The 15,491-nt window shown below is 37.5% G+C and overlaps 1 protein-coding gene across 4 annotated transcripts in view; it reads left to right on the top strand.

Moving 5' to 3' along the window:
• The window catches only part of DARS2 (aspartyl-tRNA synthetase 2, mitochondrial), a 32,883-nt gene that overhangs the window by 829 nt on the left and 16,563 nt on the right, over positions 1-15,491 (top strand). For all 4 annotated transcript variants that reach the window (XM_053607370.1, XM_053607369.1, XM_053607372.1 and 1 more), the window contains exons 2-11: positions 877-976; positions 2,327-2,393; positions 5,182-5,283; positions 5,695-5,790; positions 8,556-8,679; positions 9,345-9,391; positions 10,484-10,590; positions 12,418-12,487; positions 13,179-13,358; positions 14,276-14,383. In XM_053607370.1, the coding sequence (XP_053463345.1) occupies positions 877-976; positions 2,327-2,393; positions 5,182-5,283; positions 5,695-5,790; positions 8,556-8,679; positions 9,345-9,391; positions 10,484-10,590; positions 12,418-12,487; positions 13,179-13,358; positions 14,276-14,383 (1,001 nt within the window). The remainder of the gene's footprint in view (positions 1-876; positions 977-2,326; positions 2,394-5,181; positions 5,284-5,694; positions 5,791-8,555; positions 8,680-9,344; positions 9,392-10,483; positions 10,591-12,417; positions 12,488-13,178; positions 13,359-14,275; positions 14,384-15,491) is intronic.

Raw genomic sequence — 15,491 nt, 5'->3', positions numbered from 1 at the left:
GGCACGTTCAGGCTGATATGGCTGTAATCCCATAGCAGAATGGTTACAGCGCCAGCCACATACACCAAAGTTGGCAGGTTCAAACCCGGCTTGGTCCAGCTAAACAACAATGACAACTGCAACAAAAAATAGCCAGGCATTGTGGTGGGCACCTGTAGTCCCAGCTACTTGTGAAGCTGAGGCAAGAGAATCGCTTAAGCCCAAGAGTTGGAGGTTGCTGTGAGCTGTGACACCACAGCACTCTACCGAGGGTGACATAGTGAGATTCTGTCTCAAAAAAAAAAAAAAAAAGGCAGATCATTCACTCTCATCTTTCCTTATAATGCATTTTTTTCCCCCTGAGTTTTAAAATAGGCCACAAAAAGGTAACCACTTATGATATTCTTTTAGTGGATGCTATTAATAGGAAGCCTTCAAAAACAATTTTTTGCAAAACACTTACAGTATTGTTTTCTAGTGTACAAGTGACAGTTACACATTAGGTTCATTCTAAAGCTAAGTAGCTACTGAATCATCAAAACTCTTAATTCCTAAAAATCATATTTCATTTGGGGAAGAAATAAGCATTGTTAAGAATTGGGTTATTAGGATTTTAGGTCAATGCAAATGCTAAATGTTCAAAAAAATTACATTCTGTTATTCACTTGGCTAAATGACATATTTGCAGATAAAGCAACAGTTTTGAATTTAACAGTATGAATTAAATTGCATACTCTGAATTATTTTATAAATATCCATTGCCCTGAAATAGATTCTAAGATTCTGTAATTTGAGAATCTTTATTTTTAAGCCATCTACAAATGTTATATTTTTAATCTTGCATTGTAAACACTTTCTTCTTTCCCTTTTTTTTTTTTTTACCCCCCCACCCCCAAGAATTTAGTAGCTTTGTTGCCCGGACCAACACATGTGGAGAATTGCGTTCTTCTCACTTAGGCCAAGAAGTCACCTTGTGTGGATGGATTCAGTACCGAAGGTAAATTGAGGTAGACAATCTAAGAATTCATGGTGGTTGTTTTCCCAAGGCAATTCTAAACCTATACTAATTTTCAGCCATTCATAAGAATAAAACGTTTTGCAACTCCTACAGGATTCTCAGAATTCACTAAATTTTCTATTTTATTTTATTTTGAAAGACCCAAGTGACAGAGAGTATCACTCTCAGTAGATACCAATAACATCTGTTGAAGTTTATAACAATGAAGCTTGATCCACCAATGGATTGGAATGACCCTGGGCTTACTAAGGTTAAAGAGTTCCTTATGACCACTAATTGGGAATGAGCCAGCATTCTATAAACCAGCTTTAATAGCATGGGAGAAAAAAAGTTTATTTATTCTAAATTTAGGTAGAGAAAAGACCTAAAAACATGAGTAGTGATTCCTTAAGACGAAAGCCAATTTTTTTGTTGCTCAGAACATGTCTTTGTATTCCAGAACATGTCTGAATAGTACAATAATTAACATGAAAAATGCAGAAAATATATAGGTTGTGTAACCTTCCTAAAGAATATGTCCCAAGTGGGTGGATAATTGCCCTGTAAAGTTGCTGACATTGTCTCCTGAATCCAAATCTGATGAGGATTTCTGTACCTCTTCTTAGTACTAAGAACAGTATGAAAAATGTAAGTAGAGTGTGAGAATATTGGGATTTCTGGGACAGAGATCAAATGTCATGATTCATAGAGGTGTTAAATTAGTAGTTGGAACTCTTCTAGAAATTTTTAGATTGTATCTCTTTTTAGGAAGAGAAAAGACCTTATATTGCTGTATTTCAAAAATGACTGATCAGATGTTTCTGATATCTAAAAACATTCTCTTTGGATTTTACCATGTGAAAACTTTCTAAATTTAATAAACATTTTTTATAAAGACTTAAGCCAATGGGAGCTGGGCATGGTGGCCCAAGCCTATAATCCTACCTAATCAGAAGGCTGAGGTGGGAAGATCACTTGAACTTGAACTCAGGAGTTCAAGCCAGGGCTGGACAACATAGTGAGACCCATCTCTAAGAAAATAACAATAAAGATAATAAAAGATTTAAGCCAATGAAATTTTTTTTAAATTTTAAAAATCTTTTTGCTTTATAAACCATCTGTATATGCTTAGTAAGCTATATAAATAGTAAAAATTAAAATGAATTTTTTCATTAGTAAACTTATGGCTAACAATTGCATAAATATAACTAATGAAGGTACATAATTATCCTGAGAAAGAAAAGAGAGATTGCATAGGTTCTTTTTTTGTTATTTATTTTGCCTGCTCAAATTTTGGGATCAGAGATTTTACCTTAAAATGTTCCTTTATTTTTTTCCCCCTTTAATCAGGCAAAACATCTTCCTGGTCTTAAGAGATTTCCATGGATTTGTTCAAGTTCTCATTCCCCAGGATGAGGTAATAGAAAGTCTTCTAATATTACCTAAAATCCTCTTTGATGCTGGGGCTAGGGTAGGCTAAGTAGTGTCATGAATATTTTGGAGGTTTTAAATTCAGACATTTTTGTTAATGAAAACTGAAAACTATCATAAGCAATGTTAAAACACGGAAAACTGGGAAAAAATATGAGCAACTTGTACACATATCATAGGCAAAAGTCTAATTTCCATAATATCTAAAAGCTTACAACAAATCAATTTAAAAAGACCAGTGACCCAGCAGAATTATAAACCCTGGATATGAACATAAATTTACAGAAAACAAAATATAAATGGCTTGTAGCCAAAATGAAAGTATACCCAACATCACTCATAGGTAGAGAAATGTAAATTAAACTACACATAATCGTCACTTTTAGCACATTAGATTGAAACAACATGCTATGTAGGAAAGCAGATGCTCATACATTCCTGGAAGGGGTACAAATTGGAGCGACCTGTATGGAGAGTAATTTGGTAATATCCAATTAATATATGCTAGAATGTTGAACAGATACTTTATAAAATTTTTTTATTATAAATGCATATATCCATTGAACCATTAATTCCACTTCTAGTAAATTATCTTACAATTATCTCCAGACTTACAAAGATGTAAAATGACATATATACAAAGATATTAATTTCAGGATTATTTTTAATAGAGAAAAACTTGGGAACAAGCTCTATGTCCTCATTGAGAGATTGGTTTAAAAAATAATGTACATACTTAACATTAGGATGCTCTGCTCACCCTACAAAAAAAAGGGGAAGATGTCCAGGTCTGGTTGTTCATATCTGTAATCCTAGCCTTCAGGGAGGCTGAGGCCTATGGATTTCCTGAGCTCAGGAATTGGACACCAACCAGAGCAAAAAAGAGACCCTGTCTCTAAAAATAGCCAGGCATTGTGGGGGCCACCTGTAGTCCCAACTACTCAGGAGACTGAGGCACAAGCATCACTTGAGACCGAGAGTTTGAGGTTGCTCTGAGCTATGATGCCATGGCACTCTACCCAGGACAACAAAGTAAGACTCTGTCTAAAAAAGAATAAAGAAGCTCTATGCTAAAAAGGAAAAAAATCTCAGGCATATTGTTAAATGAAAAAATTGTATATTCTAGGCTGGGCACTGTAGCTAATGCCTTTCATCTCAGCACTGTGGGAGGCTGAGGCAGGAAGATCCCTTGAGCTCAGTGTGGTGCATACCGATAGTCCCAGCTACTCAGGAGACTGAGGCAAGAGGATCACTTGAGCCTAAGAGTTTAAGGTTGCTGTGAGCTATGATGATGCCATGACATTCAACCCAGGGTGACAGAGTGAGACTGTCTAAAAAAAGAAAAACTATTTTCTTGAATATACAGAAGAACATGTAAAGTGCTATTATCTGTATTAAAAAAAAGTGAGGGGAAGGAAACAATATACTGTATATATTCATTTTGTGTTTGTATGTGTATATATGTATGTATTTGCTTGAATGTATGTTATAAAATATCTCTGGAAAGATACCTAAGTATCTGGTAGTGTTGAAAGCTTCTGGGGAGGGGAATTGAGGGGTTTGAGAACAATGATAGGAGGGAAAACTTTTAACTATATCATTTTGTACTTTTTGAATTTTGAGCAATGTGAAGGTACTACCTTGTCAAAGAATTAGATTTAGACTTGGTGTGGTGTCTTATACCTATAATCCCAGCACTTGGAGAAGCTGAGGTGGGAGGATTGCTTGAGGCCAATAGTTTAAGACCAGCCTGGGCAACATAGCAAGATCATAACAAAAAAATTAAAATTAGCCATGTATGGTGGTACATGCCTATAATCCCAGCTACTCAGGAAGTTGAGGCAGGAGGATCACTTGAACCCAGGATTTTAGGTTGCCATGAACTATGATCATACCACAGCAATCCATCCTGGATGACAGAGCAAGACCCTGTCTCTTTTTTAAAAAAATTAATTGATATTAAAATTAGATAAAAGAACTCCTATCCTGCTCACTGGGCAATGTTGATTTCTATTGTAATTTTGACAAATGCTTATATGCCTAACAAAAATATGATTTATGTGGTTAGCTCGTAAGTGTTTGAAATAAGGAAAGAACAATGAACTATCTTTCAGGGGTCAGGATCCAGAGACAAGCATAGCTAACCCTGGAGAACGCCTTTCACTGTGGACCCTTTTTTTTACGAGACAGAGTCTCACTTTATCGCCCACAGTTGAGTGCTGTAGTGTTACAGGTCACAGCAACCTCCAACTCCTGGGCTAGGCGATTCTCTTGCTTCAGCCTCCCGAGTAGCTGGGACTACAGGCACCCGCCACAACACCCAGCTATTTTTTGTTGTTGTTCTTATTGTTGCAGTTTGGGGCCAGTTCGAACCTGCCACCCTCCTCCGTAAATGGGGCCACTGCCCTACCCACTGAGCCACAAGCGCCGCCTGTAAACCCATTATTGCTAGTATTGAATTTAACTGCTCCTAAGATCAACCCTGGATTCAGTTGCCTTTAAAGTATGTGGGACTCATGTGCATTAAGAGTCATCGTTCTCCTTATTTTCCTTTAAAGGTTTTTGATTGCTGTTAACTAATAATTTTACTTGCTATATTACATGGAGTCAAAATGAGGATGAACTTTACTAAATTCTGTAATGAAATCGTTATAGTCAGCTCCAGTGTTTATGGTGATTAAGCTATGTATATTGTTTTTTAAAACCATAGACTTACTAAAGATTCCTGTAAGTTCATTGGTTTCTTGGAACTCTTCCCCATTCTCATTCTGTAGTCAGCTGCCTCTGTGAAGAAGATTTTATGTGAAGCCCCTGTGGAATCTGTGGTGCAAGTGTCTGGGACAGTCATTTCCCGACCTCCAGGACAAGAGAATCCAGTGAGTAGTTTAGAAACTGTCTATGTAAATTTTACTTGTATGCATTTGCTCTGTTTCTGTACACATTCATACAGCATAGACTGAGCCCCTACTGGACATTAGGCACTAAAGCTCAGAGAGTTCTACAGATTTCATAATGTTTACAACAAACACACACACCATATAAATATGCACGCTAAGACATGATGTTTATGTTGACAAATGCATGCTGGTATTTGTTGATTTCTGAGCACATTAGCCACAAATATGTATAAGAATGTCAAAATCATACATAAACATTTCTGCTTTAGATTCTATACTATAAGGACCTGCGCATTTTATCCATATAAATAAACATATATGTTTTCCAAATAGGCACTTTGTATGTGTTCTGATGAATGACTTTAAAATAAGTCTCCCTCTCTTTTTAAGAAAATGCCAACAGGTGAGATTGAAATCAAAGTTAAAACAGCTAAACTTCTGAATTCCTGCAGGAAGCTGCCCTTTGAAATTAAGGACTTTGTGAAGGTATCATCCTCTGTTGTTATTAATAAAATGGAATATCTAGAAAATGTTGATGACCAAGAAAGTATTTTCAGAATTGTTTAACTTTCACAAAATGAAATATTTTATTATAGACATATCATGAATTGTTTTCTTAGTTCTACAATTTCTTGATAAACTGTTCTTAAAAAGCAGTAGTTCATTAAGCTTCCGTAGTCCCTAAACACTGGTTTTTTAGAAAGGTCAAAATGTGATACTGTCTTTTAAGATGTGAGATATTGTATCATTCAAGTTTTTTGTTATTGTTTAATATTTTGAAAGAAAGTTTATGTAGTTTGGAAATTGTACGTATTTTGGAATTTCTATGACTGTACTAAGAGGAACACAGTGAGAAGGTTTGCATCTTCAAGGCTGTAAATTCCTACATCCTTATTTGTTCCCAAACCTATTCAGTTTAGTTTAATTGTTGGCCTGGCATGTTGGCTAATACAATCCAATACCCAGGAAGGCTGAGGTGGGAGGATCACTTGAACTCAGGGGCTAGAGACCAGCCTAAGCAAGAGTGAGACCCCATCTCTACTAAAAATAGAAAAATTAGCCAGGTATTGTGGGTAGCACCTGTAGTCCCAGCTAATAGGGAGGCTGAGGCAGAAAGATCACTTGAACCCAGGAGATTAAGGTTGCTATGAGCTAGGCTGATGCCATGGCGCTCTAGCCTGGGCAACAGGGTAAGATTCTGTCTCAAAAAAAAAAAAGTTGAATCCTCTAACAGAGATAAAATATGTGCTTAGAGCAACTCTTGACTTCTAAGCATATGAATATAACTAGGATTACTGTGTTTTATGATATTCTTTTCCAAGGTTTGAGAAGTTATGGAACTAGACATACTAAGAACACTGAATGATTTTGAGCCTTGTCACAATTGTAGATTGTGTGTACCTAATTTTAAAACTGATCTACTAAGGAATGTTTTAATTAATTATGTGGCCATTTTAGTTTCCAATACTTAATTCTTTTTGTTTTTTTCTGAGGCAGTCTCACTTTGTCTCCCTCAATAGAGTCCCCTGGCGTCATAGCTCCCAACAACCTCAAACTCTTTGACTCAAATGATCCTCTTGCCTCAGACTCCCAAGTAAATGGGACTACAGGTGCCCGCCACAATGCCCTGCTAACGGGGTCTCACTCTTGCTCCATCTGTTCTTGAACTCCTGACCTCCAGCAATCCAACTGCCTTGGCCTCCCAGAGTGCTAGGACTACAGGCATTACTTAATTCTTTAATTAGAAAACAGGCCAGCTACAGTGGCTCATGCCTGTAATCCTAGCATTCTGGGAGGCCAAGGTGGGAAGATCCCTTGAGCTCAGGAGTTACAGACCAGCCTGAATAAGAGGAAGACCCCGTCTATACTAAAATTAGAAAAAGTAGCTGGTCAGGCATTGTGGCGGGCACCTGTAGTCCCAGCTACTCCGGAGGCTGAGGCAAGAGGATCCCTTGTGCCAAAGAGTTTGAGGTTGCTGTGAGCTGTGACACCATGGCACTCTACCAAGTGTGACAGAGTGAGACTCTGTCTCGTTAAAAAAAAATAATATATATATATACACACACATATATAATTACAAAGTTGACCTTACTGTGAGAAATAAAATATACAGTTTTCTCCAGATAAGCATTTAGAAAGAGAAGTTATGGATATTTCTCACTATTTCTTTTTCTTTTTTTTCGGTTTTTGGCTGGGGCTGGGTTTGAACCCGCCACCTCCAGCATATGGGACTGGCACCCTACTCCTTGAGCCACAGGCGCCGCCCCACTATTTCTTTTTCTAATACCAAAGAAATTAGCTATTGCAGGAGAAAGGACCTTTTTTTTTAAGTTCTCAGCACAAATAGGGTTCCCAGTTTTACAGCCTTAAAGATAAGCAAATCTTCATACTTTTCCTCCTAGTACAATCATAGAAATTCCATCTGCTGTTCCTTTGCATTCCTTATACTTTTAGTCAGTGTCCCATTCAGGTAATAAAATCACAACTGTTTTTAACTCTGGCATATCTTTTTTAGAGATGGGATCTTACTAAGTATGTTGTCCAGACTGGCCTCAAACTCGTGGGCTAAAGCGATTCTCCCACCTTGCCTTCTGAGTAGCTGGGGTTATAGGCATACACCTCTGTGCCTAGCTATCTGGTATATCTTATTTATTTATTTATTTATTTATTTTGGAGATAGAGTCTCACTTGTTGCCCTTGGTAGAGTGTCCTGGCGCCAGAGCTCACAGCAACCTTAAACTCTGGGGCTCAAGCAATCCTCTTGCCTCAGACTCCTAAGTAGCTGGGACTACTGGTGCTCACCACAATGCCCGGCTATTTTTAGAGACGGGGTCTCACTATTCCTCAGGCTGGCCTCGAACCTGTGAGCCACCACACCTGGCCTCTGGCGTATGGTTTTAAAAGATCTTTGAAATCTTCAAATTATTTTTCAAGATTCCAGCATGGGTTTAAATGAACAGATAAATGTTTCATGAAGTAGGCATATTTCAGTCAGTGAAGGTTAATGTTAATAATGAATAGTAAAAAATGCAAAATAGCACTAATCTGCAATTGTAACAAACGTAAAAGTTGTAGGACTGAAAGATGGCATTGTATGCACAAATGGAAACAGCATACCAGTGGGCCACTTGATGATGGAAGCTAAAAGATAGAGCTAAATTTAGTTTGGGAAAGTTCAAACTGCATCTAAAAATAATACCTTTCTAATATTCAGAGAACATTTAAACATAAAAATCTTTCAATTTGTTTAGAAAACAGAGACTCTCCGTTTGCAGTATCGATACCTAGACTTACGTAGTTCCCAAATGCAGTATAACCTGCGGCTGAGGTCTCAGATGGTCATGAAAATGCGGGAGTATCTCTGTAATCTGCATGGTAAGGGAAATGCTGCCTGCGTGTTCTGTGGGAATTGTTAGCATCTCTTCTGTTTTATTCAACAGTTTTAGTGTATCCTCCCCTTAGGGAATTCAGTGTGTAGTTTTTGCCCTATGGGCATAATTTGGTAACTATTAATAGTTTCCTCTGATATCACAACTACATTCTTTTAAAGATGATAGTGGCAATAGCATTGGTTAATGTAGTATTTCCCGTCATTATTGCAGGCAGGACACTCCTTTGGTTGTTTCTGTAAGTTTTCTTATTTCTTTATCACTTGGTTAGAGCTCTAAAATGTCATGTGAATTAAACTAAACAGACACGTCAATCAGTCCTGGGGTTTTCTTGCTTTATTTGTGTTATTTTTGCTGCACTAGCAGAAAATTTAAAAAACCAGAACTGTTCAGTAGATAAGAATTCATCAAATATTTAGAAGTATTTCATGTCAAAGATATCAACTTGCTGAACAGAGTAAGATTTTTATGAAAACCTTCAGCTTCCTTCTTGGATACATATACAATCAATATGTATAGGCTTAGTAGCTTATTTCTGCCCAGATTTCTAATTAAAAGGGAGCCTCAGATTTGTTGTACTATATTATGGACATCATATTTGACAAATTCCACATTCCTGTCTACTAAATTATAATGTTTCTCTCTTTTTAGGGTTTGTGGATGTAGAAACCCCAACATTGTTTAAGAAGACCCCAGGGGTATGTACATTCCTTCAGTCAACCTACTAATAATGTTCTATTGTTATAAAACTAGATCACTTTGCTTGTATGTTTACTTGGTCCACTTTTATTTTTATTCTGTTTTATTTACTGCCTCACAATGGTCACATTAACTAGGTTTTTTAAAGAATTGAGAGAAATGTTTTAGTATTTTGAGTCAGAATTTATTCCACGGCTTTCTTTCCTTTGAAGTTTACAAATGTAAATCTTTAATGAATTGGTTCCTTAAAAACAAATCCCTTGTTCATGAAGAGCTGACAGTTCTAAACATTGGTATCTATCTATCCAATGCATAGACTAATAAAACTAAATTTTAGAAAAAAAGCTACATTTTAGGCTCAGCGCCCATAGCTCAGTGAGTAGGATGCCAGCCACATACACCAAGGCTGGTGGGTTCAAGCCCAGCCCAGGCCTGCTAAACAACAGTGACACCTGCAACCAAAAAATAGCTGAGCGATGTCGCGGGCATCTGTAGTCTAGTCCCAGCTACTTGGGAGGCTGAGGCAAGAGAATCACTTGAGCCCAAGAGTTTGAGGTTGCTATGAGCTGTGACACCGCGGCACTCTACCGAGAGCGGCATAGTGAGACTCTGTCTCAAAAAAAAAAAAACCTACATTTTAATTTTGAAAAGCAGTTAGGAATTACTTGGATAGGAAATAATGTACAAAATTCATTTGGCTGAATTGGGAATTCATTTCAACAAGCATAAATTTAAAACCTATATATAAGAGGGATTTAAAGCCTGTTGTGTACAAATCTTTTTAGGGATCACAAGATGAGCAAAGGGAGAGGAGGGGTAAAAACCTCCCTCTCAGTACAATGAACACTGTTTGTGTGAGGAGCATACTTAAAGCCCCAACTTAAGCATTATAAAATGTATCCATGTAGCAGAAACATTTGTACCTCCTTAATATTTTGAAATAATATATACATACACACACACAAGTTAAAAATAAATATTAAAATTAGACTGTGAACATTAAAGAAAAAGATGAGCAAGAAATTATCTCTGTCATTATGAGAACTTAGTTCTTTAATTATGTCTCTCCTCTCCCTTTCTGTCTTTAAAAGGGTGCCAAAGAGTTTTTAGTACCATCCAGGGAACCTGGGAAGTTTTATTCTCTCCCTCAGAGTCCTCAACAGTTTAAGCAGCTTCTGATGGTTGGCGGGTTAGACAGGTAAGCTTTTTTGTGCCAGTAGTTTTCAGAAAACAGGAAAGAAAGAAAAAAGGGGAACAGGAAACATAAAATTGTCTGATCTCTTAAGAGAAACTTAAGAATATTTATGAGAGTTTGGAGAAATCTTACACCCTCACAATTTATAGTCATCGTTTAGTAAAGATTTATGGGGTGGCCACCATATAGAAAGCTCTATATTAATAGATGTGGTAGGAAATTTAAAAAAAAAGAAGTATAGATTCTGCTTCCAAGGAGTTAATGAGGCCAGTAAGGCAAAATAGGATAGCAAATAAAACTGTCGGGCAACGACTGTGGCTCAGAGGGGTAGGGCGCTGGCCCCGTATGCCAGAGGTGGCGGGTTCAAACCCAGCCCCGGCCAGAAACTGCAAAAAAAAAAACCCAACTGTGATATAAACCAAAACACAAATGTATTGTGATTTGCAAACTAAGTATTTACAAACTGAAATTATATCAGTCAGGGAAATACTGTAGAAAACTTTGTAAGCTGGACCTTCATGGACAGAGCTGCATTTCAGCAGGTGAGAATGAGAATTGAAAAGGTGTAGCACAGGAGAAGACAAATGTATTTGTGAAGCAATAAATATTTCACTTTGGCTGACTCAAAAGAGTATATGTGGGACTTGGTGAGGTGGCTCACGCCTATAATCCTAGCACTTTGACAGGCCAAGGTGGAAGGATCATTTTAGCTCAGGAGTTTGAGGCCATCCTAAGCAAGAGCAAGACCCCATCTCTATTAAAAATAGAAAAATTGGGCGGCGCCTGTGGCTCAGTCGGTAGGGCGCCGGCCCCATATACCGAGGGTGGCGGGTTCAAACCCGGCCCTGGCCAAACTGCAACCAAAATATAGCCGGGCGTTGTGGCGGGCGCCTATAGTCCCAGCTACTCTGGAGGCTGAGGTAAGAGAATCGCTTAAGCCCAGGAGTTGGAGGTTGCTGTGAGCTGTGTGAGGCCACGGCACTCTACCGAGGGCCATAAAGTGAGACTCTGTCTCTACAAAAAAAAAAAAAAAAAAAGTAGAAAAATTAGCCAGACTTGGTGGCAGATGCCTATAGTCCCAACTACTTGGGAAGCTAAGGCAGGATGATCATTTGAACCCAGGCATTTAAGGTTGCAATGAACTCTGATGACACCACTACACTCACCCCAGTTGACAGAGCAAGACCCTGTCTCAAAATATATATATATATGTGAAGAAGCATGGACTTAAAAAATATTTTTAAGAAAAGAAAAGGCTAGGTGCAATGGCTCACACTTGTAATTCTAGTACTCTGGGAAGCCAGGGCAGGTGGATAGTTTGAGTTCAGGAGTTCAAGACCAACCTGACCAAGAGCAAGACCCCATCTCTACTAAAAAAGGAAAAAAAAAAAAAAAATAGAAAAACCAGCCAGGCATTCTGGCAGGCACCTAGGTAGTCCCAGCTACTCTGGAGGCTGAGGCAAGAAGGATCAGTTGAGCCCAGGAGTTTGAACTTGCTGCGAGCTATTATGCCATGGCACTCTACCCAGGGTGACAGAGTGAGACTCTGTCTCAAAAAAAGAAGCATGGTCTAATTTGCATGCCCATCTAATATATGAGTATCCAAAAGTACCATTGTATATTTTGAAAATGTATAACTATATAGAATAGTTAACTTCTCATGGATCAGGTGTGTATCTGATTAGATTAAAACATCACTAAAAGAGACTCCTATGTTTTTCAGGTATCATTATTAATTTATTTCATAGTGTATTTACCATAAGCTTCAGGGGAAAATCATATGCGTCTTTCTAGAATCATGACTCAATGAATGCTGTTTTTCAATTGTAGATATTTTCAGGTCGCCCGATGTTATCGAGATGAAGGTTCAAGACCAGACAGACAGCCAGAATTTACTCAGGTACTAAGTTATAGTCCGTCTTTTACACGTTCAGGCTTACTACTGCCAAGTATTTTCTTCAAGACCAGGGCAGTCATTTTATACACTTTACTTCTCATTACATTTTATGTCAGATATTTAATTAACTAATGATTCAATTTTGATCCATTTTGTGTCCTTTTAATAAGAAATGTGGTCATCAACTGAGGAATGACAGGGATTCCTACAGTGTTTTAGTGCTAATGATATGAGTATAATAAAGCTCTTAAATATTAAGAACCAAAAATTCAGCCAGGCACCGTGGCTCGCACCTGTAATGCCAGCACTCTGGAAGGCCAAAGTGGGAGGATTGCATAAGCTCAGGAGTTTGAGATTGGCCTGAACAAGAGCGAAACGCTGTCTCTACTAAAAATAGAAAAATTAGCTGGGCATGGTGGTGCATGCCTGTAGTCTCAGCTACTCAGGAGGCGGAGGCAAGAGGATCACTTGAGCCCGGGAGTTTGAGGTTGCTGTGAGCTATGATGATGCCATGGCACTCTATCCTGGGGTAACAGAGTGAGACTTTGTCTCACAAAAACAAAAAAACCCAGATGTACAATAATATTAAGTATGTGCAGAATCCCATGGTAACTTAAAAGCAGATAAATATGTGTATAAATATGTATATATTGTGGCTATTCAAATTAGTTCCCATATATTATTTTGGTTTCAGATTGACATAGAGATGTCTTTTGTAGACCAGACAGGGATTCAGCGTTTAATTGAGGGTTTACTGCACCATTCCTGGCCCAGTGACAAAGATCCTGTGATGGTTCCTTTTCCTTCTATGACTTTTGCTGAGGCACTGGCCACCTACGGAACTGATAAACCTGACACTCGCTTTGGAATGAAGGTACTTCTCTTCACTTTTCCAGGACTGTGCCTCCAAATAGTCCTGTAGTCTTTTAAACCACATTGAAATTCACAAGTGTCACACTGTACCTCAGCAGCTTATTACTGAGCTACAGCAAAAGAGAATAAGAGCCTGCTTTTTTCTATCTACTGTGTTCTAAGACCCATTTCCAAGAGTCAAATTCTTGCTCTGAAGTTTTATTACTTGTAAGTTATTGATTATATGGACATGAATGGTAACCCACAAAGAAAAACTATCCAATTTTTTTAAAGCCAAAATGGCAGTTGGAAGACAAATATGATTTGTTTTCCATGGTCTATAAAGGACTGAAGCATGTGAAAATATTTATTCAAATCATTAGTATCTATAAGTATTTAAGGTCAAAGGTAGAATTTATGTAGAGCCATTTCACTATAAGGCTTCACATTATTAGCTCCTGGAAAACCATATCTCTTGATCTCTGTAATGCTGTTTTCCGTGCACATTCCTTAGAAACTGAATTCTGCCTGGTATATGAATAGTCATTGCTCAATTCTTAGAATGAAAAATATGTAATAGAAAAAGCCGTAACTCCCTCCTTGTTTCTTCCTTTCATGGAATGGTGGTCCTACCACTTACCAGCTATGTCATCTTGAGCAAGTTACTTTCTTCTCTGTGTCTCAGTTTCCTCATCTATGAACTGGGGATTATAAGATGCCAACCTCATACTCTTGTACAGATACAGTAAATGAATATATGCAAAACATTGTTATAGTGCTTAACCCATGGTAAATACTCTATGAATGCAGTCTAATGTTAACTTATCAAATGTTGAATGTTATCAAAACTATTTTCTTCTTGAAAATCTTGTTGGTAAAATTTTTTGAGAAAAAAATCACTTCACGTTTAGTTACCCCTTTTTGTTACCCATTTTCCAGATTATCGATATCAGTGATCTATTTAGAAACACAGAGATTGGATTTCTTCAAGATGCGCTTAATAAGCCCGAAGGAACCATCAAAGCCATATGTGTCCCTGAAGGAGCAGTAAGTGAAGCATCATTCTGTTTTCTCTAAAATGTATGCTTCAGAAGTAAATGTGTTCAACACTGGCACATTTGAACTTCAGAAAGAACAAGTCTCTCTAAATAAAAATGTTTTTATATAAAGTCTAAAAGTATCTGAAAACAATTAAACTTTGTAACTTTATATCCAAGATCTAGGGCTTTTTTTCCTTATAAACAATGTTAAATAGTAATCCTATACTTCATTTGGAATAATTTCATCATGAATATTTTATGAGCATTAAGTAGTACTCGGTATTCTGTCTCCAGCCTCAGTATGTCCACACGTTCCCAGCCCTATATCAATTCCAGCATAGTCATTGCATGTTGACTCTTGGCCTTTTGAGGTTCTCATTTCAATTGCATTAATAATGGGAAGAAAAGGAGGTAGAACTAAAAAAGCAAAAAGGAAGGAAAGTAAGTAGGGGTAGAAGAGAGAGAATGGTTAGCTAAGCAAGCATTGACTCTAAAGCAATGGGACATACCTATTTTCTATAGTTATTCTACCTCCTTTGAAAGTAATTTAATAGTAAGAGGTATCCCATAGGTGTTTTGAATAAGCTTATGATTTTGAATGATTGTACTCATTCGGATACATAAGAAGATTAATAGATTCAGAATGGGGTGAGACCTCATTACTTTTTATTTATTTCATATATTCAGCAGAAATAATGTAGTGCCAGACATAACAAATGTGTTCAAGGGAACTCAGTATAACATATTGTCTCTACCCCAATTTGAGTATGTCTGTTCTTCCCTGAGATACAAGAAGTGCAGGAGTGTGAATCATGTTTTCACCTTTTTATTACCTCCCAAAGCTAGTTAAATATCCCATAAATCTAATTAATGATGTGTTATATATGGTAAAAATAAGAACATAATGAAAGTATAATTTCATAAATCACACAGTTTATTGCCATACAAGGAGACTTTTTTCTTAGGTTCACAATGCTTGCAGGGGAGAATGACATGAACAAACTTCACAGGAAGTAGACTCAATAGACAAGGTACATTAACCACACGGCGAGTGAGTTCCAAAAGTAGTGATGTCCACTTGCTCAGTTAGGATGGAAGCAGGCCTCTGTGCAAAG

This window comes from Nycticebus coucang, chromosome 10, assembly GCF_027406575.1.
Source record: "Nycticebus coucang isolate mNycCou1 chromosome 10, mNycCou1.pri, whole genome shotgun sequence".
In the NCBI taxonomy this organism is placed as follows: domain Eukaryota; kingdom Metazoa; phylum Chordata; class Mammalia; order Primates; family Lorisidae; genus Nycticebus; species Nycticebus coucang.
This window is presented reverse-complemented; position numbering and strand designations above follow the sequence as displayed.